Source organism: Polypterus senegalus, chromosome 10, assembly GCF_016835505.1.
Source record: "Polypterus senegalus isolate Bchr_013 chromosome 10, ASM1683550v1, whole genome shotgun sequence".
In the NCBI taxonomy this organism is placed as follows: Eukaryota; Metazoa; Chordata; class Cladistia; order Polypteriformes; family Polypteridae; genus Polypterus; species Polypterus senegalus.
The window spans coordinates 121,781,891-121,807,884 of record NC_053163.1 but is presented as its reverse complement, the minus strand read 5'-3'; the positions used below and the strand labels follow the sequence as shown (position 1 = coordinate 121,807,884).

At 36.0% G+C, this 25,994-nt stretch overlaps 1 protein-coding gene across 2 annotated transcripts in view; it reads right to left on the bottom strand.

Annotated features, from left to right (window-relative positions):
- The window catches only part of LOC120537507 (plastin-3), a 77,063-nt gene that overhangs the window by 28,180 nt on the left and 22,889 nt on the right, over positions 1-25,994 (bottom strand). For both annotated transcript variants that reach the window (XM_039766499.1, XM_039766500.1), the window contains exons 2-4: positions 8,993-9,092; positions 3,525-3,688; positions 80-209 (exon numbers count right to left, since the gene is read on the bottom strand). In XM_039766499.1, the coding sequence (XP_039622433.1) occupies positions 80-209; positions 3,525-3,688; positions 8,993-9,053 (355 nt within the window). In that variant the 5' untranslated portion in view covers positions 9,054-9,092. The remainder of the gene's footprint in view (positions 1-79; positions 210-3,524; positions 3,689-8,992; positions 9,093-25,994) is intronic.

Here is a 25,994-nt window from a genome sequence, read left to right as displayed (position 1 = left end):
ATACATACATATCTATACACACACATAAATGTTGCTAAACAGCAAAAGGTAAAGATTTTGCAAAAACACTCGACAGCACCTGAGAATGAATGCTGGGTTCCCTCGCTGGATAACTCTGAAGTTCCCCCAATGGCTAAAATCCCTTCTTTTCGGTTGATGGCTTTACGGAATGTTTTAGCAATATCACTGCTCTTAAGCTCATGGAAAATCTAAAAGAAGAGAAAGACTTAAAATTAACTCCTTATTAGATATTTAAGGTTCTACAGATTGAAAACTGAGTAAAAAAGAAAATAGCCAATTTTGCCACTAATCTCTTGACCAAACTTTTAATATTATAGAGCTGTACCAACACTCTGAGGGCTGCCTCAAGAATTTAGCATACATTTGCAAAGAAGACATTAGAAGTTTAGAGTAGCCTACAATTTCAAAAAATGTTGAGTCTCATTCAGTTTCCTTTATTTTGTGTTCATTGTTTTTACAATGGAAACCGTATACAATTGATTTACATTTTAAATTGTTTGTCCGTTTGCCGAGTTTTCACAATTTTATATTATCAAGTGTCATTCATAAGGGATACACATGAAAATCAGAATTTACACTCAATTAAAGGACATACAAAACTTTAAAATAGTGTGAAATGTCAATACTTTACAATCGAAAATACAGGCAGACTGTTGGAAGTTATGTCAGTTAGATTAAAAAAATACTCAATGAAAAGTTAAAATCTATAGTATGTTGATGTCTTGAGTAAGAATGGTTTAGTTACAATAAGATCTGATAGACAGATGCCTTGCCAATAACTTGTAGATAATGCAGGCACAATATTGTTTTTTGATGCATGTAAATAAATTTTCTCACTGTATACATACTGTATTGGCTTACTCCTTTACTCTTCTTTAAAAGTTAGGTGACATTTTACTTTCAGTACTTTCTGCATTTTACTACTTTTACTTTACAGTTATGACAATCTTTTACTTACTGGAATGCCTTGAACTAGTAAGAGAAGTGAGTTGTTGGGGCTGAGGTTCACTAAGGCCACTAATGTAACAGAGTGTTCTCTGCGACTTTGGTGGATCTTCAATAACTTGTATTTAAGACTTATTTTGCCATCAGAAAAAGCTATTAAATGATTTTAAAAAAACAGCCAAATACAACCTCTCTTAAGGTAAATTTGAAATGGAAAGATAACCAGTAATGGAGGTAGCACAGAATGCTTCCCTTTAAGACTGTTTCCAAACATTCACTGGTGTTTTAAATAGGATATATTTTTTTTCAAATGTGAAAGGTTTCTACAGTGTGCTGTATTAAATATACCTCAAATAAAATTGACTTTCCCAACATATTTCCATTAAGAATGAGCGTACCAGATATTTTAATAAAATTGCTCCACCTGGTGAAAAGCTGTTTTATTTGGCCAGACAGGACAATGAAGGCAGGTGTTTTTCCCATTTTATGTAAACTCTACCAAAAAAAGAGTGACATTTGATACACAAATGGAGGCAAGAATATGTAGTTAAACTAGCAACATCAACTTAAAATATGTAGCTGTAGTACTTTGGCCAACCACAAGGTGCCAGCAAATCCATGTACAATTAAGAGCTTTGTAAGGGCATTTTAATGGGTTGTTTGAATTTTTTCTTTACCTAATGATTACAGAAGCAATAATTTGTTAATTCAAATTTACAGTCACAGGGAAACAGAGTTTATTCCAGCACTATCCAACATAAGGCAAGCACTAATCTTTATTTAAGGTCTTGTTACAGTGGCTTACTTTCTCTTTTTTTAATCTTTTCAAAATTCATTTAGAATTAATTACATTAAACCATTAATAATGTTATTAATCAGTAAAGTTAGGATTTGGCCTCTGGCTTTCTATCAAATGTTTTTGAATGAATTTTTAAACTAAACTGAAGAGATGCATGCTGCTGTCAATTCAGACCCAGACCCATTCACCAGCCTGCCTCAACTGCCTCTCAGACAGCTATAAACTTGAGAAATGCAACATGGTGAGAGTAAAAGATCCGATGGCTGCCTATATTTATAACACAGAATATAAAAGACTTTAAAAAAAATGTTGGATGTATTAAATATTCCTGTATTTGCTTGGTAGTACTGCGATCACTGCCGCCTTAGCATCCCTGTTGCACCCTGTCAGAAGAGCTGCTTGTCTGTAAATGAAATTGGGCCAAAGGGCAAATGTCCAGAGAAAGGACAGAAATTGCAAGCTCATCTGGAGACGGAATAGCCAAATGTCCAGAGAGAGGACTAAACTAGTTATGGCTAGCTCGGGTACTGTGATATTTGAGTTCTGTGAAGTACTGGCTTACACCTCTTATTTCAGAAGTTAATTTAATGCTGGACTGGTTTGATCACACTGAGTAGAAAAAGCAGGAGGAGGACTGGAGATTTTTTATAAATGTGTAATGATTAAAAATTGAGCACAGTATAATTAAAACTAACTGTGTGTTGTTATCTATTAGAACTATTTGGCTTTTAGGGTTGTTACAAAAGTAATTTTGTTGTGTTACAGAATGACAATAAAGTGCTTGAATTTCAACAGGGAAAGCAAGTTGCATCATCCTGGCTGACTTAGCAACCGAAATGATTCACTCTGTACAAGCGTCTTTTTGATGAATCATTCTTACTGTTGGTGACTTCAAACAAGGAATCAAGGTCTACTAGGCCTGTTCCTTTCACGGGCACTATTCAAATATTAACATTTTTAAAAACAAGCCTGTGGCACAATCTGAGCAGGTCTGACTTCATCCTACTGCCACCTACAAGCCTGAATTGACAGAAGACAGATGTGTGTTGGGTTGTAGTTTATCATATTTATTTATTTATTTGGAGCCTTTGTGAAATTAGATTTCCCCGTTGGAAAATCACTCCTCATACGCACTACATACAGCATGTCAATTTAGATCTGTGAATTACTAAAGCACACACACACACACACACAATTATGCATGAACTATTATTGAAGTAGTGATAACCATTCCTTTAAAAAAAGGAAGTTCATTATAGGAAGAAGGAAACTGGCTATGTTATTTCCTTGACTTGACTTCAAGGAGTCATGCATCCTACTCTCTAAAAGAAAGATGTTAAATAAATTGGACATAGCAACCACAATGGTAAAGAAAAACAAAACAATAAATGAAATGTTTGATAATGTGAATGGACTAAATTAAAAACTTCAGGTATTATACAACAGTAACTATTGTCAATTGAAAATATTGACAGATGATAATGTCTTACTCTAAGGATTTTGAAGTGCATGCACACAAAAATACTGTACACAAAGATGAACAGGTTTCAGTATCTTTCCATCTCAAATCCAAATTGCTCTGATGTACAGTGGAAAAGAAAAATGTTAATTTCACTCTACAGGTAACTATTCAAAGCCCACCAAAGGTACATTTCTATATGTTTTACATGGGTTGATGAAGCTTAAATCCTCACCCTGAAGAATTTTCAGTAACTTTAAATGACTAATAAAATTTAACATTGATCTCACAAGTGCTTACAGAAACAAACTCATCAAAGCTAATTTTGCCATCCTTGTCTTTGTCTCCCTCCGTCATCAGTCTTTGAATTATTTCTCTCACTTTATAACCAGGAAGTGGAAGATTTGCTTCTCTGAATAGTTCATGGAGTTCATAATCAGAAACGAAGCCATTACCATTGAGATCTATGAAAAGAAAAAAAAAAACAAAAAAGAAAACATTTAATCAATTTTAGTATTCCTAACAAGTAACTATTAGTTCAGATACTATTATCTGAACAAGACCTGCAGTGTTATAGATTCACTTATTGGTATGTTGAGGTCAACCCTATTCAGTATTTTTAATGGGAAATTAGATGGTAAAAATCCAATTTCCAATTGCAGATTACACCCCTTTCACAATCTGTTACATGTTGCATTCAGACAGAGCCCATAAGTATTAGGATTCTACTCTGTATACATTATAACCACAGAATTGTGCCTGCTTCCAAATAACTTATTTATGCGTAAAATTGCCACAGGATTATTATATATATCCTTCTGCTTTACAAAGCTAATCTATTTCTGAAACATTCTTTGCAAGGCAAATGGGGACCAGATTCAAATACACTACCCCACTCTGTCCCGTTCTGCAGGCTGTAGCGAGGTGTACTTGGTATGTCTGAAAACATGATCGGTATGATGGTGGTGGTTTTAAAGAACTTGGGGACAACTGTCTGCCTCAGGGAAATATTGAAAGTGTCTGTGTCAGCTCATTTGCACATTCCCCGAGCACGCAGCCAGGTATGTTGTTGTGTTCTGCAGCTTCGCGTGGGTTTACATTCAACAAAGCTCTTCTCACATCCGCACTGGACAAACACTGTACCTACTCTTCAAGTTTAAGGGGGTGTACTTCCTAGTAGGTATGTCATTTAGGGCATCAAACCATGCATATAAATTGTGTAGGACATCTGGAAGGTAGGCATCACCAGTGCAGACAAGTGGTGTGGTCTTGTAATCTGTGATGTCTTTAATTCCCTGCTACATTTTCCATGTGTCTCTTGTGTTCCCAAAGTGGATGTGGATTTTCTTGCCATACTCTCACTTAGCTGATTTGATGCCCAGAGATAGGCAGGTCTCACGGCTACCTCATCACCCGATTTAAAGGCAGCATTACGGTCTATTAGCAGTGAGCATACCTCTAATGTCACCCAAGGTTTCAGATTTGCTTGAGTTCTGATGGTCTCTGAGACAGTCGCATTATCTACAGGTATGCACTTATTAATACAGCCAGTGGCTGATGATGATCCTCTAAGTTGATCTGTTGGCTGTAAGTGGCAGATGCTTTAAATGTGGCACAGCCCGTGTTATCAAAATAGTCCTTCAAGGCTAAAACAGCTCACTCTTGCCTGATCTGTTTGAGTGTTGGTGTGGACAATTTAAGCAGTGTTCTATATACAGGCAGTAGCATTACTGAACTATGATCAGAAAAACTGAGATGTGGTACTAGTTTGGCTTTCTAGGCGTTCCAAGAGTTTGTAAAAACAAGGTACAGTTTGTTCTTTACCCTGGGTGGAAAGTTCACGTGTTGATGAAAGCTGTGGAGAACTATTTTCAAGTGTATGTGATTAAAACCTCCAGCCACAATAATAAAAGCATCAGGACACATGACTTGCAGCTCTGTAACAGTTCTGTAAAATACACTATGCTCATTTTTAGAATTGACTCTTGGATGGATGTAAACGGCCAGAATAAACATAACAGTAAACTCCGGTGGTAGGTAAAAAGGATTGCACTTTACCGTTAGGCATTCCAGCACTAGACAGCAGTGGCTTAACTCTTCTGCAGTGTTTCTGCACCATTCACTGTTCACATAACCACACAGACTGTCTCCAAACACCTTACTGGTTGCTATAGCAGCTCTGTCCACTCAGAAAGCATTCAGTCCATCCAGGTGAATGGCCACATCAGGGATGTTTTCATTTTTACTGAAGTGTGGCTACATAACGCCACAGTCCCTCTTCTCTCGCTGGGTTATCTGTTGAAGTCATAGGTCACCCAGTTTGTTGTTCAGTGAGCAAACACTTGAAAGCAGGATAGAAAGCAGCACTGGCCTGACTGGACTATTTTTTAGATCCTAATGTGGACATCCTAATGTGGAGTTTGTTTACCTTGCTTCTGTTTTCATTCACATTGTCTGCAGCTGAAACAGTCCTTGCTTTTGATAGGCAATCTGTGGTCTTGCGGGCTGATCAACTGCTCCCCTAATGATGTATGCTTAGCAGTGATCGTTGATGTTAAGCAGCGTATAGCGACAGTAGGTTTTCCACAGTTTACACAGTACAATCCACACAAGAAACAAACATTTAGCACATTTTGCACCGAATTCTTCAGTTCCAGAGCAGCTGCTACATCTTCATGCACTGCCATCTTACTGGAATCTACAGGTACAGTGTAAAAAAGTAATCGAGAATGCTCATAAGAGGTTAGGTTATATAGAATGGTTGTGTAGCATACAGATCATGTGAAGTTATACTTAATGCAACAGTGCAACCTCATCTGGATCACTGTCTTTAGCTTTAGTCTCCATATTACAAAAAAAGATATAGCAGCACTAGAAAAAGTTCAGAAAAGAGCAACTAGGTTTTATTCTGGGACTGATAGGAATGAGCTGTCATAAAAGGTTGAAGGAGTTGAACCTTTTCAGTTTAAATAAATGGAAATTAAGAAGTGACAAAACTTAAATGTTTAAAATTATGAAGGGAATTAGTAGAGTGGATCCATACAGTTGCTTTAAATTAAAGTCTTCTCTTTAAAGTGTAGGTTATGTCCATGTACACTGTGAAGGAGCATCAGCCATTATGTGTCTAGGTTATTCTTGACACCAGGCTTTAAGTCTAAGTTATATCTAGAGGTACCTGTGTGTTGTTCATGCCAAAGCTAGGGTGGAGAACAGAGAAGTGGTAGGTTGTGCAGGCATCATTTATAATAAGTGAGTGTGTGGATAAGGTGTGTGTGTGTCTTTCTGTATGTATGAAGTTTAGAGTGGCAGAGTAGACCAATCTAGTATGAACCTGGTGAGTTACACCCATCCCACAATAATGCATTGGATAAAGTCAACTTTTTTTATGCTTTAAATTTTGCATAGGAAAGCTCTTATAAGATTTTTTAGGACTAATACTGACCACCAATATCATGTTACAGAATCAATTAAATTTTTCTTTAAAAAAAAAAAAACACTTTTACTACACTTCAGAAGCAGATGCAGAGAAGCCTTATGTTCTACTTTGTACATTGAAGTGCTAGCTTTGGAATTTTTTTGAACTATAGACTTGTGTTACAAATTTTGTAGGTTTATTGTTCAGGGACCATAAAAGCGCTTAAATAAAAAAATGTCTTAAAATACATACTTTAACTAATAACATATGTAAAGAAAATGTGTCCATAGTACATATTTCATTAAAGAAAATAAAATGCTTCTCCTAGTTGCAACCTGTCATACTGCTTAATTTCTTCTGTAATGTACTTAACTTGAAACAAAGCCTAATTAAAAAAAAGCAGCTCTCATCATTTGTCTAACAAAACAAATACACATATTCTCGCACATTGATTTGATGAATTGCTATTGGCAGTTAAATACTGCTTTAATGTAAAAAAACACTTAATAGGTTTTAATAAATCTTAACCACTATTTGCACTACAGCTTGTTCTACTGTTAAACTATACATTTACTTATACGGGTTATTTTTGTTTGTGTAGTGTACCAGCTAGGCATTTCTAATTTTTGAAGTGTGATTATAAATATTTTCATTTTGCAGTACAGTACTTGTTTCTTATCTAAACATTTACTGTATGACGGATACAAACCATTAATGACATGAGTTCTGGGAAAATAAGTATAGCGTTATTAAAATAGTGGCATTGTTTGTTAGAATGTATATTTTTACGCTTGGGTAAAGTGACCAATGTTTGTCTTATAACATTATGTGAAATGGATGATTGGGACTTTAAAATGAACATGTTTGAAAATCAGCTTTATTAACAATCAGCCAGACCATGGGACCACATCAGCTGTCCCAGTTTTTTGACTGATACAGTATGTTGCATAAGGTAGCCAGCATGACACTATGTATAAGAAAGATTTTAAAAGAAGCAGAGAGAGTGAGAGTAAGCTAGAGAGAGATAGAGAGAACTGCCACCAACAGACCACCCTTCAGCATCCAAGCATCACACCTGGTTTAAGAAAACAAAGACTGCAACAACTAAAGCTTCAGGGTCATGCAACAAGCTTCGTAGGTGGCTGTATTAAATCATTTGGGTTGAATGTTTTCAAACCTAACATTTACACCTAGTTTCCCCTTCAAATAAACATAAGTAATGAGTGAAGGAGTTTGAGTATTGCTTTTAAGTTGTCCTGTTGTTTAATGATATTTACCACTGACCGATTCTTGTTAATGAAATGAACTGTGCCCATTTTAGTTACAAACTGTTTGTCAGGGGTAGCGATTAGACCTTTGCTTCCATTAGATTATGTAATACTTTGAAAGGTAGCTATTGGGATAGAAAAACCCAACAGGATAGCAATTTCTGGCTTTTTCTAGGATATTCTGAATTGGGGAAGCAGTCTGAAGAAGGAACTACACATCAATGAATCCCAGCAGGGATGCCTCATGAGCACTGGAGTTGCTTCTAGCCCCTGGTACGGTATTGAAGTTGGCATAGCTAGTCTCAAAAACAGTTGAGTTATTCTTGTTTTGTACTTGAGCTTATCTGTGCGGAGTCCAAATGTTGAGTAGTTAAATTTTGCAGGACGTATGTGCAAATCAAGGGTTTAGCTATTTTCAGTATTAACTTGTCCAACAATATAAAAATAACCCAAGTGCCTTTTGCAAACACTTTTACACCACAAAACATTTATATAGTATGGCTCATACTGTTGCTGCATGTGCAAAAGAGACACAGTTTATTTCTGTTTATTTTATTTTAATAGAAAACCAGTAATTTTGTTCATATATCTTAATTTCAGCTCTAAGGCTATAAATCTGCACTGGCAATCAAAAGGTTGCTGGGTCAAATCCTGTAAACATCAGAAGTGACTCTGCTCCATTGGGCCCTTGAGCACAGACTATAACCTGCATTTGCTTCATCCTAGGTATGATGTTAATCTGCATCCAGCCCTGCCACAAGGTCCTCCACCCTACAGGGAAAACTTGGGGGTTGGTGGCAGGATTGACGCTCCAGCCACAATAAAAAAACCTCACACTGTTCCAGTCTGTTGCTGAGGTGTAACCTGCTGCAATTGGGCCACCAATCCAGATGATTCATTGTGTGATGGGTGAGGCAACATTAATTCAACGCATGCTCCTAACCCCCCACTCTCTCTCTCAATAACTGAGGTCACCATATATAGTATAGTTACATGCACACATTTATAGTATACGTACATGCATATACATAAAGCACACACAAAGAAATGTGTTTTCCAGATTTGTGAACACTATTTTTACATACCAACTTTCTCAAAAGCTTCTCTAAGTTCTTGGAGCTCGTCTTTGGAAATCTTGCTTGCCATCTCAAGGTTCTTTCTGGCTACACCTTACAAATACTGGATCTGTAAAGAAGAATCATACCATTACAACAAATTAATGTTTCAAGTAAAATTAAACAACATATGCAAAAGCCCTGCCACCCTTACTTTTACACTTTGTATGAGGGACAACAAGAGATAACTGACCAGGAGATCTAAGTTCTCTGGACGGCTGGTGTAAAATGCGCAATTTGGATAAATAAATAGGAACATACTCATGTATTGATTTAAAAACCAGCAGCAAAGTTTTTAAATCAATTTTGAAACTAACAGGCAACCAGTGTAAAGAGGCTAAAATTGGAGATACAGAATCAAACTTTCTTGCCCCAACCAAAAAATGGCAGCACCATTCTGGCCCAACTGCATAATAATACAAGTTACAGTAATCAAGCTGAGAAAAGATGAAAGCATGAGCAACTTTCTCAAAATTGGATAAAAATGGTTTAACCATGGTTAAAAGACAAAGCTGGAAAAAAACAACTCAAACAATTAATCTGTTTCTCAAAAGGGAGGTTACCATTAAAAACAGCCCCAAGATTACAAACGTGAAGTTTGCAAAAATCCATGAAAGAGCCAAGAAGTTCAAAACCAATTTGAGTTTTGGCTGCAGAACCAGCTATCAGCACTTCTGTTTTATTTTGATTTAGTTTCCATTTTATTTTGATTATTTTGGTTACTATACGCTACATCACCAGTAAGTGATGTTAATAATAGATATATTATTTGGAATTGTGTTTTTGAGAGCAAGCTTTTTATTTCTTCACAGTAAATAACTTTGATTATTTAATTTTTGAGACTGTCTGTATCACTAGCATCGTATAAAAGGGATGATTCAAGATTCAATTGCTGATCTTTGAACAGTTACTTAAAAGTATGTCATGTTTTTGCATTTAAAGATTTAACAGGAAAACAGAAATAAATACAGAAATGAAAGAAAATGATCATATTCTAATATGCTTACTGTATATAAATAAATAAATGTCTGCTCTAAGTAAGAAATATACCCAATTCAATATTTCTATTCTCTGTGACAGGTGCAGAAATTGACATCAAATTCCATCAAGAACCGTACAAGCATGTGGAGCTGAAGGCAGTTAAAGCCATGTGCCATCCCAATGGCCAAATATGTGAAATAAAAGTCTCAAAAATTGCTTAAATGTGTAAGAGACAGAAGAGGTTGGAAGCATGCAACTTGATTTTAAATTTAGACATACACTTCTATAGCAGAAAGAATTTGAAATTGTCACTTTATGTATTATATAAGCACCTTTTTGGGACATAAACCACATTAGATAATAAAATTATATCACCACATTATTTCATTAAAATCTTTCATGCAAAGTTGCCATTTATTATCATTATCATCATTTATGCAAAATATAAGGCTTATTTGAGAGAATCACAGAAGACCTTTGAAATGTTATTAATTTTCCTTAGTTTCACTTCATAATTTAAATATTCTGTTGGCTATGACCTACTCTGCTATCACCCATGCAAACTGCAACTAATGACATTAATAAACACCAAACCATCAGTTTCTGCACCTTCCCTTGAAATATTACTCGTTTGTGTTCACAAAGTGAACAAAACATATGACTAGTTGACAATTAAGGAGAAAACACCAAAAACACCCAATTAATACCATCTTCCTTAGGACTAATCCATGCATTTAAAAGAGGCTACAGTGCCTGATCCAGTGAGACACAAGACAGATTTGCCTGCTTTAAATGCATTCAGGCCTGGACTGTCAGAACAAACACGACTAGTAGAATAAAATTCCAATCTAAACAAATACAATTCTTATTCAAGGACAAACACTGGCTTTTGACTGTATAAAAACCTTGTGCTAATTTTGGCTGTGTGTTACTCCATAGTCAATACTTGTTCATTTTGCTTGTGTTTTGCACATTACTTCCATGGATCAGCAAGTTTACAATTTTTAATTGTTAGCTGAGAAAGACTTTTCTACTGCACTTCTGCATTTTTTTTGTTAATGGTTATACTAACAACAGACTTTAAACATGCCTCCATCACCCTAAAAGTATTATTTTGCTCCTAATCCTGGTACATTTCACTCCTTCGATCTCTAATTTGCTGTTGTAAAACCATTATGCATTCATCATAGCAAGCAAAAGCTGGGTTCCTTTCTCATTATGCATAAAGTGAAATAACTTCAATATTTCTGATGTTCCTTTTATTATTATAATGGCTTGTCATTTTAGACAGCATTTTTAGTGTAAGGAAAGCATACTTAACTACCTCAATCAACACATGCCTTTTGGAGGTTGCTAGCTTGACATACAATTCCTAAAACAAAGGCAATGAAAATGAAAAATTAAGGATACAAGTGTTATATTTTGCTGAATCTGTAAATGGGTAGAATAATCCCATTTAGTTTAATCCTGTAATCCTTCTTTGACTAGAAATATATCGAACTGGGCTGTTCTGCACACTCGACTTATCCCACAAAAGGTTTTATTTTTAACCTTTTGTTTTAAAATTTTGCAATCTATATTTTTAACCTACTAGCAGATGTTTTAAGTTGCTGGTTTTACAATGGATTTTTTTTAACCTACTAGCAGATTTTCTTTAAGTTGGTGGTAATTCAACTGTAAGCAAAATAAAAAAAAGTTATGAGCTTCAAAATCATTGCAATACAACATTCAGTACTTTCAATTCCTCCTTTAATTTAATGAAAATAGACTCGCCACACCATGACTTGTTAAAAAAAAAAAAAAATAGATGGACTGTGACTTCAGTGTCTTCAGAACCAGCAGAAAAGTACACAGCAGAGCACAGAGCTGAAGGAGGAGGCAGGGTGCAGAGTAATTGTGAGAGATTTGGTATAGTTTCCATACTGTATATGCATTACAGGCATTTATGGTGTCTCTGTTTCCATCTTTCTCTTTGAAAATGTCACTTTCCATGCACAGAGAAATTTTTCTGAAGGCTATGTAAGTGCATGAAGTGCTGCATGCAATGCACCACGAGCAAAGAAAGTAAAATAATGAAGCATATAAATGTAAGTTAAATACATACTTACATGTAGTAGCACTTAGAATTTGTAATTTACCTTCAAATATATTTGAACATTTAGTTGTTTTTAATACGAGTACTCGGACCCAAAATTTGGTATAATTTAATAGCCTGAATTGAAGCCAAGGACAAGGAGTACTCTCCCCATGCCAATTCAGGGACCAGGTGCATTTTGGAAGGTGGTTTTGGGGTTTGTGGTCCCTCTAATATCACAAGAGGTACAGCAGTTTCATCAAGCCAAGAGAAGTTTAATCCCAGTTCATAAATTATTAAATATAGCACATGTATCTAAGGCAGTTTTACTACAGCATGCTTTCCTAAACAGTTCACTGATCTGTTTAAGATAATCACACTTGTATGAAGGCCACACTAGCAGCATTGTGTTTTGAAGACCCATTGGCATACTGTTGAAAATATTACAGCTGTAATGAAATATATTTTGTGAATTAAATTACTCTAGTAGCTATATTACTGAAGTTGTACTATCTTTGACTCTAACATTCTATGATAAAACAGTTTAGTTTTCCCTAGTTTTAGTCAAATGCTACTTACTAGTTAAGTTTACTTTAAAACTATACTTTCCTTACTCACTAATTGATGCATCAGTGACACATTTAAAAATATTTTTTTGTGAAGAAAGAATACAGTAGGCCAGATTCACTGAAGCCACAAGGAGGATACATGTGCAAAGGGAAAAAGAGAAAAACAACACCTCTACCAATAAAGTTAATAATAAACCAAAACAAACCCTGCTATAATAATGTGTAGTGTCACAGTAAATCATCAGAGACTTCAAGATATATAGGAGGGAGCACAAAAGGTGCTGAACTTCTTCGTGGTAGTGACAGCGGTTGCATAGTCATGAAGGGCGGTATGCGGTCGATCTCATATATATTAGAAAGGTGGTTTGGTCATGTGGAGTGGAAGGCAGAGGAGCACGAAGATGGAGTCCAAAGAATGAGGTGCTGTCAGAGGATATGAAAAGAACGGGTCTAATACCAAAAGATGCCCAGGACCATGGATACTGGACGGCAAATATCTAACACAGGCAAACTTGGAAAAGTACAGTTAAAACTTTGATGAACATCATCATTTTAAAGTTCATTTAGTGCTGTTATGTCAAGTTGAACATTATGGTTAAGTCAGATGCCTGTCCTACTTGAATATTTACAAATAGGTTTTCAACCTCACTACTGCACTGAGACAGCTCCTTGACTGTTGGTAGGCTTGACAGAATCACAAGAACGCAATACAATATGAAAATCACTAACGTTGAAAGCAGGTTGTAGACAACCTCAGAACTTTGGCAAGAAGTATTCAGCATCTCAAGGAACAGAAAGCATGTTTGGCTAGATAGAGGAGAAGCTTCCAGATTAGCCAGAGTTGACTCAGTAACATCATCAACTCCATACTATGCCGCTGGGACCCCAGGCTCTATCAGCTTTACTCCCATTCCAACTGATGAAGGCAAGGACGGAATCTGGGAGTTTTATCAGAACGAGGTAAAGACTCAAGCCAAGGTCACCTCAGTTTTCTCAGGCAAATCTCACCATTCGCAACAACTTTGAGCTTTTCCAATTCCCTGAAGTACCTACAGATTGTTGTGATGTCCTCATTATTGGAGATGAAGGTTTTGAATAAAAATGTGCTAAAGAAACAAACATTGTTATTGTAAAACAAACATTTTTCTTTACCACCAGTAATACATTTACCTTGGCAACCTATTTTTCCTATTCCGATTGCTGAACATCACCCTGTATTATAGGGCCTTATGAATTACACTGGCTTTGCTGGAACATGCCATTCTTGGATGTACTCCTATCTCTCAGACTTTTGAAGAAAGCTCACTGCAGCATTCCTCAAGGTTTAGCGCTTGTTTAGTGCTGGGACGACTTCTGTTGATGTTAATTCTGGATTATCTGATTCATCAGAATGACCCAATATTATGCCCATAATATTCACCTCTATATTGAGCGCCACTCGCTACAAAACTGATTTAGACCAACCCATTGCTTGCTCATCTAGAATCTCCATCTTAAAAAAAGCAACGCTGCAAACCTTCTCACTGTAGCTCATATCCTGTAAACAACTACTTTCACCCTTTGCCACCTGTTTAGACAACAAAAATAACACATCAGTCATTGGCACCATGTTCCTCAAAGAGTGACTTGCACCAAAAAGGTTGCCATATATACCATATGAGAGATCTCATTGCATAAATTTGTAATTTTTTTATTTACCCATTGTAATGGGTTTTCTGTCCAAAAATGTTTGCTCACCTGCAGTGTTGGATAGGAATAAGCCAAAGAAACAACTACTTGCACTCCACAACTAACATGCGCACTGACAAAGTAACATTTAATTTCCACAAAAACGCAGTATCAATCAACATGCAGTTTTTTGCCTTATCTCAATAAAATTTTGAAGAACCAAATTCATCTTAAAACCATGCTCATCACTCTAATCAATCAATAACACAGTTTATGGAGTTGGATGAAATTATGCAAAAGTAAATAGCAAATACCAGGATTTTTTAGTCAACTGGCAAAATGACAATTTAATTCTGAAACAAAATTAAATAAGGGAAAGTAGCAATAAGACTCCTGTACCTTTAGAAGCCTGCTCCTTGCCACCATATCACCTATTACCGCCTTTTGAAAGCAATAATTAGAACACCAAAAAAGATTTTAATCTACTACTTAAAAAATAAATATATTTTAATCTTATCTGGCCTTCTGTCCTATAGAGGACATTTTAAAATGATCACTTTGTCTCACAACTGGTAAGTGATATTAGCTTCAACGGTTATTTCCTTTCTAGGCTTTAATGCTACATTATCACATTTTGTTTAATAACCCAAAAAAGGTTTACTTAATAAAGTATGATAATTCATGCTGTTCTTTTAAAATAAAAAAGGATATATTTATTATTGATTTTATCCAATAACATGAGATCAGCAATAAAAACACATTTCTTGCATGTTTTGGGAGTCTAAGGATGTGTACAATCAACATTTGTCCTTCTAATGTATTCCAGTTAGCAAAAAGTAAAAAATGGGGGAATTAAAAATGACAGAGAGATGAATTATTGGCTTAAAAAATAAATAAAAAAAACTGCGCACAGCACTTTGCACTCATATTCACAATATAATGTGGCAGATAAAAATCAGAGAATGTCTTCTCTCTTGCTAGTCTCATCTTCAATGAAGTCTACAGTATATGCTATGTTTTAAGACTAAATAAAATCTGTAAGCAAAAGTGTTTGACAGCCATTAGCTATCAACAGATACCTGCATGGCTCAGCTCATGGTGCGGTTCTGAAAACCAAATGCAAGGCAGGCCACTCAAAGATAAAAGATGCATTACCAGCAGTGCTTTTTAGGATATTATTCATTCTTAAAAGTATATATGCAATATACTGAATGAGCCAAGTTGAGATGACCAGGAATGTATTATGCATGACATTTTTACCATTGACTATATAAAAGGTAAGCACCATACACTTCCCGACTGTCCAAGTTTTTGAATAAATCAAAACTAAATAAAACACTTGCTTTATTTTTTATTTAAAGATTTATCTCGTTACAAATTCTTTCCTGCTTTTTAAGTTTAACTTGCATCTTATGTTTTGTCTGTGAAATATTCTGGTTGCAGACTTTTGCTAAATTTCTTCATCTTTGATTTTCTCTCATGTCCTGGCCTTTGATTAATGAATTCCTGCACTCCTGTTTACAACCTTAGCTAGTCATATCATGTATATTCTGATTCCATCTTACTTTAAAATTGTTGCTACACTGTGTAGTCAATACACTTAAATTCAATATGAACTATATACATTTTAAACTATTGTGACTGCATATGCTTTAAAAGAATGAAGTATGCCCAAAGCAACACCTCTTGTTCTCAATGACATGTACTTCGTAGGGCTACTAAAACGAATTGGTAAAAAAAAAAATCCATAGCCCTAGTTGAATTTTTGAAGATAATGAATGGACTATCAGCAAAACAACTAAATATAATGGAACCACATATGGCACACACAAATAGTGTGGCAACAACTAAAATGCAGTCTGTCAGTTTTGAGTACATTGCTAGGTGGCTAATGTGGGCAGGTAAAAAAACAGACTTTTTACAGCTACTCAGAAATAACCGGGGAGGCAAGAAAATTTTCATTAAGAATTATTAATCAGTTAATATTAAATATTGTACAAAGGCAAAAGTAACTCTCACAACAGCAACTGTCAAATATTTAACAAAAGTGACTTGTGGGCAAACTTGATGTGAAAAGCGCGGTTACAAGATCAGTTTTAAAAAATACAGTTGCAAAGGAAAGCATTGTGAACAATTTTAGTGTCTATTGGTTCTTATGACAATATGGTTTTACTTTCAAGTATGACTGTATAGATAAAGCATGATTTGCAATTGAAGAAAACAAAATTTCAAGAATACATGCACATTATTTATAGGATAAATTATGTAATCTATGAGAATATATCATTCTTTCTAAATTGTATGCTGAAACCTTCCAGTCAATAAAATGTTACAATCAAAAATATAGTTCAGGTTATATAACAAAAACACAGCACCAGAGTTAATTGCTACACTGATTTGAGCAAATTATATGAGCAACTCTGCTTGTTCTGGGGTTTTTGCTATTCCTATGAGATTTTATTTTTCCTAGCTTCCTTTAATAAAATTTGTTTGCAAAAGCCAGCAAAACCTAAGGTATGTATTTTTATATTTTCTTTTATTGCATTGTAAAGCCTCTTTTACCCAGGAGATTAAGCAATATATAAAGGAGACTTATTTTAGGTGGCAAAGGAAGGCCAATTCAGGATATTAGTCAGAGTTTAAATATTTATGAAAGAGAATAAACAAGCAAGAGGAAAATCAAGAGAAAAACTCAGCAAAAACCAAGAGAAAAAACAGAACCTAGCCATTTGTATTTTTTGAAAAATGATATAGTCACAGACGATGTTCAAATAATAAAGTCCAGATTGAGGTCTGTCACCAGACTTTGCATTATCTAACTGGTGATTAACAGAAGCCCATCTATTACACACGCACACAATGGAAAAATGCAGAAATATGAAGCACGCACAAGCAATCAGGAGTTAAGATGTTTGCTTTTGTATATCAAATAACAACATGCCTTACATTAACTTACCATGTGAAAATTTAAATAGACTGTTACCAGATACAAATAAGCAGGATACAAAAATGCACAATGCAAAAAAACTGTTTACCCATTACCCCTTCACAGACTATGGACTTGAATATTGTTGTTTTCCTTTAAGAGCAGTTTATGGTAAAAGTTGTGCAGGAAAATGTGACAGATGTAAATGAATGTAGAGAGAGATGCTGTGGGCAGACAGAATTTAATAAAACACAGTCTGAGCCTTATAAAGAGATTCTGCCCTTAAACTGGAAAACACTGTCTGAAATAACCTTACAGATTAGCCTTTTTTTTTTAAGAAATAAGAGAAAAACAAGTCATTAAGTCTATTTAACAAAGGCAAAAGACAAGCAGAAATAAGAAAAAGTGTGCAGGATATACTGTGTAGTATACACCTTTTACAACAAAGACATCTTTATCATACCAGGGGACAAAAAATAAGCAGTTTGCTGAATAAGTAGTCTTTCTTTGTTGTAATAATGAATTTAAAATGTATGTGGTGAATTCTGGTTATTAGTGAAACAGTGCAACACTTTTACAGAGTTGCTTTTTAATTATTTCTAGACAAGTGAATTCAAACTTTTGGATTCAAATTTATAGCAATTCAAAAAACTGCTCTGGCATCAAAATGATCCATCATTACGTACACACTTTGGAGATTAACATAACCAATCTGTAAAACAAATTCAGAATATACTACATTTCACGAATGGCTCAAGGAGAAAAAAAAAAATTGAAAGAAATAAAAGGCAAAGTTCCCCTCTACATTTAAACAGATCTCTGCATTTTCAAGTATGCATTTTCTCCCACAAACCATATAGTTCATCCACATTTACTGCTTAAAGGATCTGCACATCTTCTGTTGCTAATAGAATCATTTACAATGGCAGAGTGCATATGTAATATAATCTGCAAATGCACTGTGCAGTCCTGACAGATTGTCTAGGAACAGCAATTGTAATGAAAAAAACAGTATTTTAACATGAATTTGAATTGTCTATAGTGCAAGACACATGGTTACAAAAAGTTCCTAACAGCAGCTACAATTTTCAAATATACTTTTTTATTTCCTTAACCTTTTAATCAATAACCTCATAACTTGCTTTGGAGCTAGTTATAGTCTTATAAATAGAAACAAGAAATATTAGTTTTGATAACATTGTCTTCATATGTAAACAAAAATCAGTAACTACCTGTATACAACTGCCCATCACCCAGTTACTGGATGTCTGAACACTTCCAAAACTATTATACTTCAGCTGGTGGAAGATTTGCAAATCCTCATAAAAATGATACAATTTGTGTAATCCATATTTCACATGCAACATTATAATACTTAGAGAAATTAAAGAAATTAGTAACTCTATGGCTTGAATGACTTGAAATTCAGAGTGGGATTGTGGGTGTCCTACACAAGTTAAGTAATTCCTGCAGATTGTAACTTTTAATATGTGAATTTCCCAGCACATATTTTTTTGGTAAGCAATCTTGTCACAAGAACATTTAATGTTTGTGCCTGATTGGTTACTTATGAGTTAAAATATTATTTTAATTGTAGATGTTTTGTTAAACTCGCATGTGTAAGATGTTAGTTACCTGTTGCAGTTCTTTGCTGGAGCGTGGAGCTGCAGAAAAAGCACAGCAGGACTCAAGAAAGTGGCACGCTATGCTCTTTGTTTAAATTGTGCTTTAGAAGAAACTTGACTCGACTTTCCTAAATTGAATGATAAAAACAGGCTGAAGTATGCTCTTGTGTGGAAAAAAATCAAAACAGAAATTGATTGGATTGTTTAGTGAAATTGTGTTCAGCTTCACTCCTTTTATTTGACGAATCAACTGCTAGGACTAGGAGGGCTAGGAGATATGCCTCAAAATTAATATATTTTTGAGCTAAATGTCGCCATACAATATGCATCGATATTTTTTCCATTTGAATTTTACTCAAAAAGATGTCTTGCAGTTATACTGCTCTTATATTTAATCATTTGGATCTAACTGCACAATAACAACTTTACATGTTTTACTTTAGAAAAGTATAAGCATAAACAAATACACATTATCACAAGAAAGGCATATAAGCAAGGCAAGAAAGCCAATTTTCTGACTGTACTTAAAGTAGTTAAAGCACCTACTCCTACACTACTTAATAGATTTGGCCAAAAAAAAAAAAATAGCATATTGATTTATTTTTTTTAAGCTATGTATTGTAAATAAATAAACCATGGCAAGAACAAGCATTCAAGTAACTTCACAAATTTTGAAGTCTATCAACTGCTTCTGGCTTTAAAGATGCCCTGTAGCAGTTCACAACGTTGCTCCCTGTGCTAAGCGTGCTAATCCAGGCAATAAGAATATCTCTCAGTATACAAAATCAACTTAACCTGCACTGTTTAAAAAATAAATAAATAAAAATCAATAAGAACTGAAAATCAAATGGTCATTGCAACAATGGAACATAAACAAGGGGCCCTCACACGTGCTGTTTACTCAGAACTAACAAATCCAAACCATAACCCATTAGAAAAGTCACAATCTAGTTCTAAAATTTTTAGAGAGCAATAGTTAATTCAAATAAATCTAGTGTGAAATCTGCTGTTGCTTCTTTGCAAGGAATACTTGATGACTGCAGCTACAGTGTTGCCTCCATACACAAAGTGCCCCCCTACATAGCTCCCTACACACTGCCACCTATACTTGTCGTCCCAGGCAGCGCTGCCCAGCTCCACTCTGCTACATGATCCAAGTGTATAAGCAGCGATAACTCCTTCACAGACTGACAAGAAATTTTTGCCATACTGGCGGTTGAAAAACACTGGTAGAGATCCAAAGCCAATCTATCAGAGTACAGGCAGGGTAGGCAAACAATGGAGCAGAAACACTGGAGTTTATCTGGGGAAACCAGGGAACAAAACAACAAGCAGGAGACGATACAGACGTACATGAAAATTAGTGAATTAAATCACTCAAATATGTTGCACAAACACTTCACAAACTGCACAGAAAGTTAGTTATAAAGTTATTACTTCTGCCTGGTTAAGAAGCATGTGGTTTAACCAGTCGCTGCTTGTGAAGGTGCTTCTGACTGCGGTGTGCTGTTTGCTATATGTAAGACTAGCAAAATACCTGCGCTTCACACCGGAGAAATAGTGTGTTAAAGAAGTTATGAAAAAGAAAAGGAAACATTTTTAAAATAACATAACCCGATTGTCAATGTAATTGTTTTGTCACTGTTATGAGTGTGGCTGTCATCAAGGATTTGATTATCATTATTTCTTTCAATCAGGTTCGTATTTGGAGGACGTGTTGTTATGAAGTTACATTCCATGTTTGTCAACCGTTGTAAAGATAACAGGCTTCATTCATCGAAGTGTTCACTATGCAAATCGTTACTCATGAATGTAAGATGTTTAACAGGCATTCCCGGTATTAACTTGTGCTAAATGTACCATGGTGTGATGTAAGGGGAGCTGATTGAAAAAAGGCAAGGAGGCGCGTATTTTGAACGAAAAGGGAGAAGACAGCGAAGGAGCAGAAAAGTGAGAAGGAAAGCTGTTTAAATAAAGAGCTAGGAAGATGAATGGAAAGAAGCAGCCAGCGGTAAAGCAAGGAAGACTTCGTAAAAAGGACAGTTCAGTGCACGAAGAAGGAGTTACAATAAGATTGTTAAGCCTTATGATAATGTTCTCGCATGGAGGATTTAGAGAGACGCAATGGGAGAAGTATAATCTGAACCTCTCTACAGTTTTGTTTATTTTCGGGTTGTAATGTTCATCAAATTTACGTATCATCTGGTCCAGTGGCGGACCGTGCATTTCACACCTAGGCCTTCAGTAGTGTTATATCTGAATCAACCCGCCCCTCAAAAACCAATTTATGGTTATAAAAACCATCTTAATATGCAGAAACACAGTATAAAGAGCCGCTGCATCGCAGATAGATAACTCCTGTAGCCACAATAAATGCCTTTATTGAATAGACAAACCAGGGGTGAACAAGTTCCTTTCTACTGCAGCCACAGCCACGACACACATTTTACTCACCAAAAATTCAGATTTTTTGTAAACAAAATCCATCCTCCTCTCTTTCCTCAAAAACAGTTCAATTACTCTGTCGTATGGATTAGCTGTGCGCTTCAGTTCCATCAAAAAGTCCCTTTCTATCACCATCGAAGCTAATGCTGAAAGTCGAACCTGCCCTGTCGTATTTCTGGCATAAGTTTTAATTCGCTTTAGGACTGAAAATGTCTGCTCGACAGAAGCAGTGTACACGGGAATGGTCACCGTCAAATATACCAATGTGAACAGCTGCCCCATGCTCTCATTCAGATTTTTCTGATGAAGGAAGTCAAGGAGATCAGTGGGAGATTTTCCTGCAAAATCATCAATGGCATACATTATAGTCAGTTCTGTTTTTAGCTGAGACCGATCAAAAACTGCTCCGTGGCTCTTGTGTTAAACTGAAGATGGCTGTATGCGGGAAATTTTTCTTATATTCCTGAAACTTCTGGGGCTGAAGGAGCGTGACAAACATCAGGTTTTCGTGGTCTTGAAATCTGGTCTGTGTCTGGCAAATAATATTGTCTAGAATCCTGCCATGGAGTTGGCCGTAGTGCGCACGAGGATCTTGCGCTCGGAGCGCTTGCGGTGCGTTCAGTGGCCTCGTAGAGTTCCTCTTATCGGCTTCTATCCAATCAATGGGTCTGAATATGGTGACGTTGCCGTAAGCCCGCTAGAGGGCCCTACTGACACCAACTCAAAATCTGATTGGTTGAAGCAACTGGTTAATCGACATTTATTCTGTGTTAGAGTGCCTGCACAACGGATTGTGAAGGCCTCTCTGCCTGGCAACAAATGATGGCTGAAATGCGATTGGTTAAATGCTTTAATACGAAATTACATGCCTGGAAGCAGCACAACCATCAGAAAAGCTATGAAAGGAAGCTGACAGACTATTTGGAATTATTTAATTTGTATTCATTGACAAAATATAATTAACATCAGTTTGTGATTCAGATATTTTTTTAGGCCAGCAGAGAAGACATGGCTTCGCCAGGTCTTTAGCATCGAGGCTTTATACCCTGTGTCTTCTCATTAAAGTTGTATCTTGCAAATATCTTGTGCAATCTTGCGATGTCCACAGCTTTATTTAATTTTAGCTCAGACCCGGCACTTAAAAGTTTCTCTCGCACTTTCGCTGAGGGAGGGTTTCCGCAGTAGCTGCACTTATGAATATGCTAAGCACAGTCCTTCACTCACGAATATTTACCTTATATGGGCAGGCACTCAATTATGTGGGAGGCGTGATCATGCAAGAAGCAACTCCGCCTCACACGGCCACCGAGCTGCAGTCTATTACAGTATATGGATGAAAGTAGGTTCCAGTTATGACCGTTACGCGTAGAATTTCGAAAATAAACCTGCCCAACTTTTGTAAGCAAGCTGTAAGGAATAAGCCTGTCAAATTTCAGCATCATACCTACACGGGAAGTTGGAGAATTAGTGATGAGTGAGTCAGTGAGTGAGTGAGTGAGTGAGTGAGTCAGTCAGTGAGGGCTTTGCCTTTTATTAGTATAGATTTGTTGTTTTTTATGTAACACTACATTTTTAAAGCGGCTTTGTGACAATACTTGTTTAAAGAACTATATAAAATGACATGTTAGCACCAAGTAAAGTCAAAACTAATTTCCTCACACACCACAGATCTACAGCAGTACTTTCAGTCTTGCTTATCTGAAGTTGCCTCACTAACTCTGCCTACTGCTGCCGACTTCATAGGTTTCTGTTGCCACCAGGTTTTTATTTGTCATTAAATTTTGTCATTAAAGGCCAGGTGAATAATGTATGGAAGCATAATACATAATATAAGTTTGTTGGACAACTTACTTACAAAAAAAAAAGCAAATGTCTGTGTCTGAGCCAGCAAAACAGTGAATACCAAGCTGCTGCTTCATTGTAAGAGTCTCAATTTGTTTCCTCAGCTGGAGGATCTTGAGTCTAACAGACATGTTTTCATCAAGCGCCAAGTCGACAACTGCTAGATCTGAAGCTGAAGTGTAGTCATGGTCCTTGAGGATTTTATCATCCTCCTTATCCAGTGTATTATACTCTGTTGGTCACTTTCTCCTCACCCAAACTCCAGGTCTTGAAAGTGAAACGGAGAAATTGTTCCACTCAAATCAAACAATGCAGGAGCTGCTCCCCTCTTCAACAGCTGCCGCTCTGTCTCAGATCCTGGCTTGAGAAAATACTATACTATACTATAAACGGCTACAAACTTGGGTACGGGGACTAACCATAAAGCTCTCTCTCTGGATAGCGATGATCCATTTAGATTGGGTTTCTGCATTGGAGGGAAATGTATGAAAGCTAAGTACTTAGTTGTAAGCGCGACATAAAAGGTACACAACAACATTCAGCTGTACGATGAAACTTAAAATTTCTTTTTTTTGAGCATTCTCGCCACTAAACAAAAAATCACAAAGTAAGTGACTAAGCAAGCTGAAACTTCACTAGAAGTACGTCAGCCTGTTAACATATTGTGATAGCTTTATTTTTAAACAATTTATTTATTTAAAGTAAAAATAGCAGACATAATCAATTACAGTAGAGTCTCGCTTATCCGACATAAACGGGCCGGCCGAACGTCGGATAAGCGAAAATGTTGGATAATGGCAGGTGTTAGGAAAAAAACTATTAAACATCAAACTGTGTTATAATTTTACACATTACGAACCTAATAATCATGTTTTACAACAAAACAGAATAAATTAACTGAAAAAATTAACTTAGTTACAGAATTGTCCGACGTTAAATACAGTAAGTACTGTACTTAAAAAGTTCAGTCCTGTGATGATTTAAAGATATTTTTGATCGTAGCTTTCCTGACAAGTGCCGTTTCTTCACTGTGAAGTCTCACTATCTTTGCAGCATCATTATGCCGATTCCTGTAGCTTCTTCTTGTTGCTCAATGTAATTAATTGCAGTTTCTAGCCTTAACTCCATCACTAATATAGTCAACATCCGTACAAGCGTATAGTGTTTACTACAGCATTGTGACAGCGTGTGTGTTTGTGCTGTGACGTGCAAGTACCCGTCTTGCACCTGAAAGCTCGAAGCGGAGTCTCAGTACTTTTAGCAACACCAGCTTTATTAAGCTTGAAACAGCAACAGCGAGTTTATTTAATGTAGCGGGATCTTTCATTCTCCTATACACAGACACAGCAGTCAGGCTGGGGGGAAGTAATACTGATCGCAGCGCATTTATAATGTCTCTTGTTCTTTGTATCACCCATCAACAGCAGGCGCTTATAGCATGTCCACGATCTTTTCAAATTGGCTTTTACATTGAACTGCTACAGCGCTAGAAGACGAGATTCCTTTGGGACGCTCTTCCACGTGTCGTCCCATTGGGTGGAATCCCACAAGAGTTCAGAAACTCACTCACACCAGCCATGATTCTTTTCAAAAGGTAAAGTGCAAGTTAATTTGCTTTATGTATTTTTACTTTATATTTTGTATTAATCATTTTTATATGAATAGTTTTGGGTTGTGGAACGAATCATCTGAGTTTCCATTATTTCTTATGGGGAAATTCGCATTGATATACTGTATGAGTGCTTTGGACTGCACGCATATTTCCAGAACGAATTATGCTCGCAAACCGAGGTTCCACTGTAATTAGCTGCGGCAGAGTCGGGAGCAACAAAAAATAGACTACGCTCGCAACTTGCAGTTCTTGTTGCCGATTGATGCGTATTTTTTTTTGTTTGTTTTTTTTGCGGTGGGACGTCGGATAATACGGAATGTTGGATAAGCGAAGGTAGGATAAGCGAGACTCTACTGTACTTGAATGACTGGATAAAAAACTTTACATTAGTTTATGAAAATTTAAGTAAGTAAACATCAGAAAGAATAATTTATGACATTAAAAAATTCTTGAAATATTAATATCAAAGTGATCTTAAAACTGTGGGGTTTTGACCCCATACCCCCTACCTTTTGTGTTAAATTTTGGGGTGAATTTTCCTTAAAATTTCATAAACTAATTTCAAGCCACATAATTTGGGTCATCTCCTAAAATGCTAAACAGCTTGACAGACTACTAGTTATCCATAAAATCTGCTTCTCTTTCCCCACAAAAGTTTTCTTTAGCCTACTCTTACCGAAATTAAATGATCTATCTCAAAAGACTGTTCTAAAATTAGTGCTGAAACAGCAAAAATGGCACTTCTGTTAAATCTCACTCTGAATGCACTACACACCCTTGCTACTAAACTAAAATGGGGGAAGGGTGGCAGGAAGCAGCATTCCTGTCTTGATCATTGAGGCCAAAATATTTGACAAGTCTTAATGTTCGCTGCCAACAAATTTTCTCTCTCTGTTTCTAATCCCAGATGAATATGACCCTACACATGCATTTTTTTGCACACATTAACCATACAATTTTAAACCTTCTGTTATTTTCATCAACATTCCTCCGGTTTTCATTCTCTGTGCTAAACCCATACAACTAAAAATAAACTGCATTCATTCCATATGCATAATAAATCTAAACTGTGGACTAAAATATTTCCTGAATCATTTTACTGTTAAAACCAGTACTTTAACAGGAGAGGAAAATGGTCATTTTAACTATGGAAACCTTCCTGTATTAAAAGTGAAAATAACAACATGGAAATCTGACAAACATTAAACGGAAATTTGGTGCATCATGCTC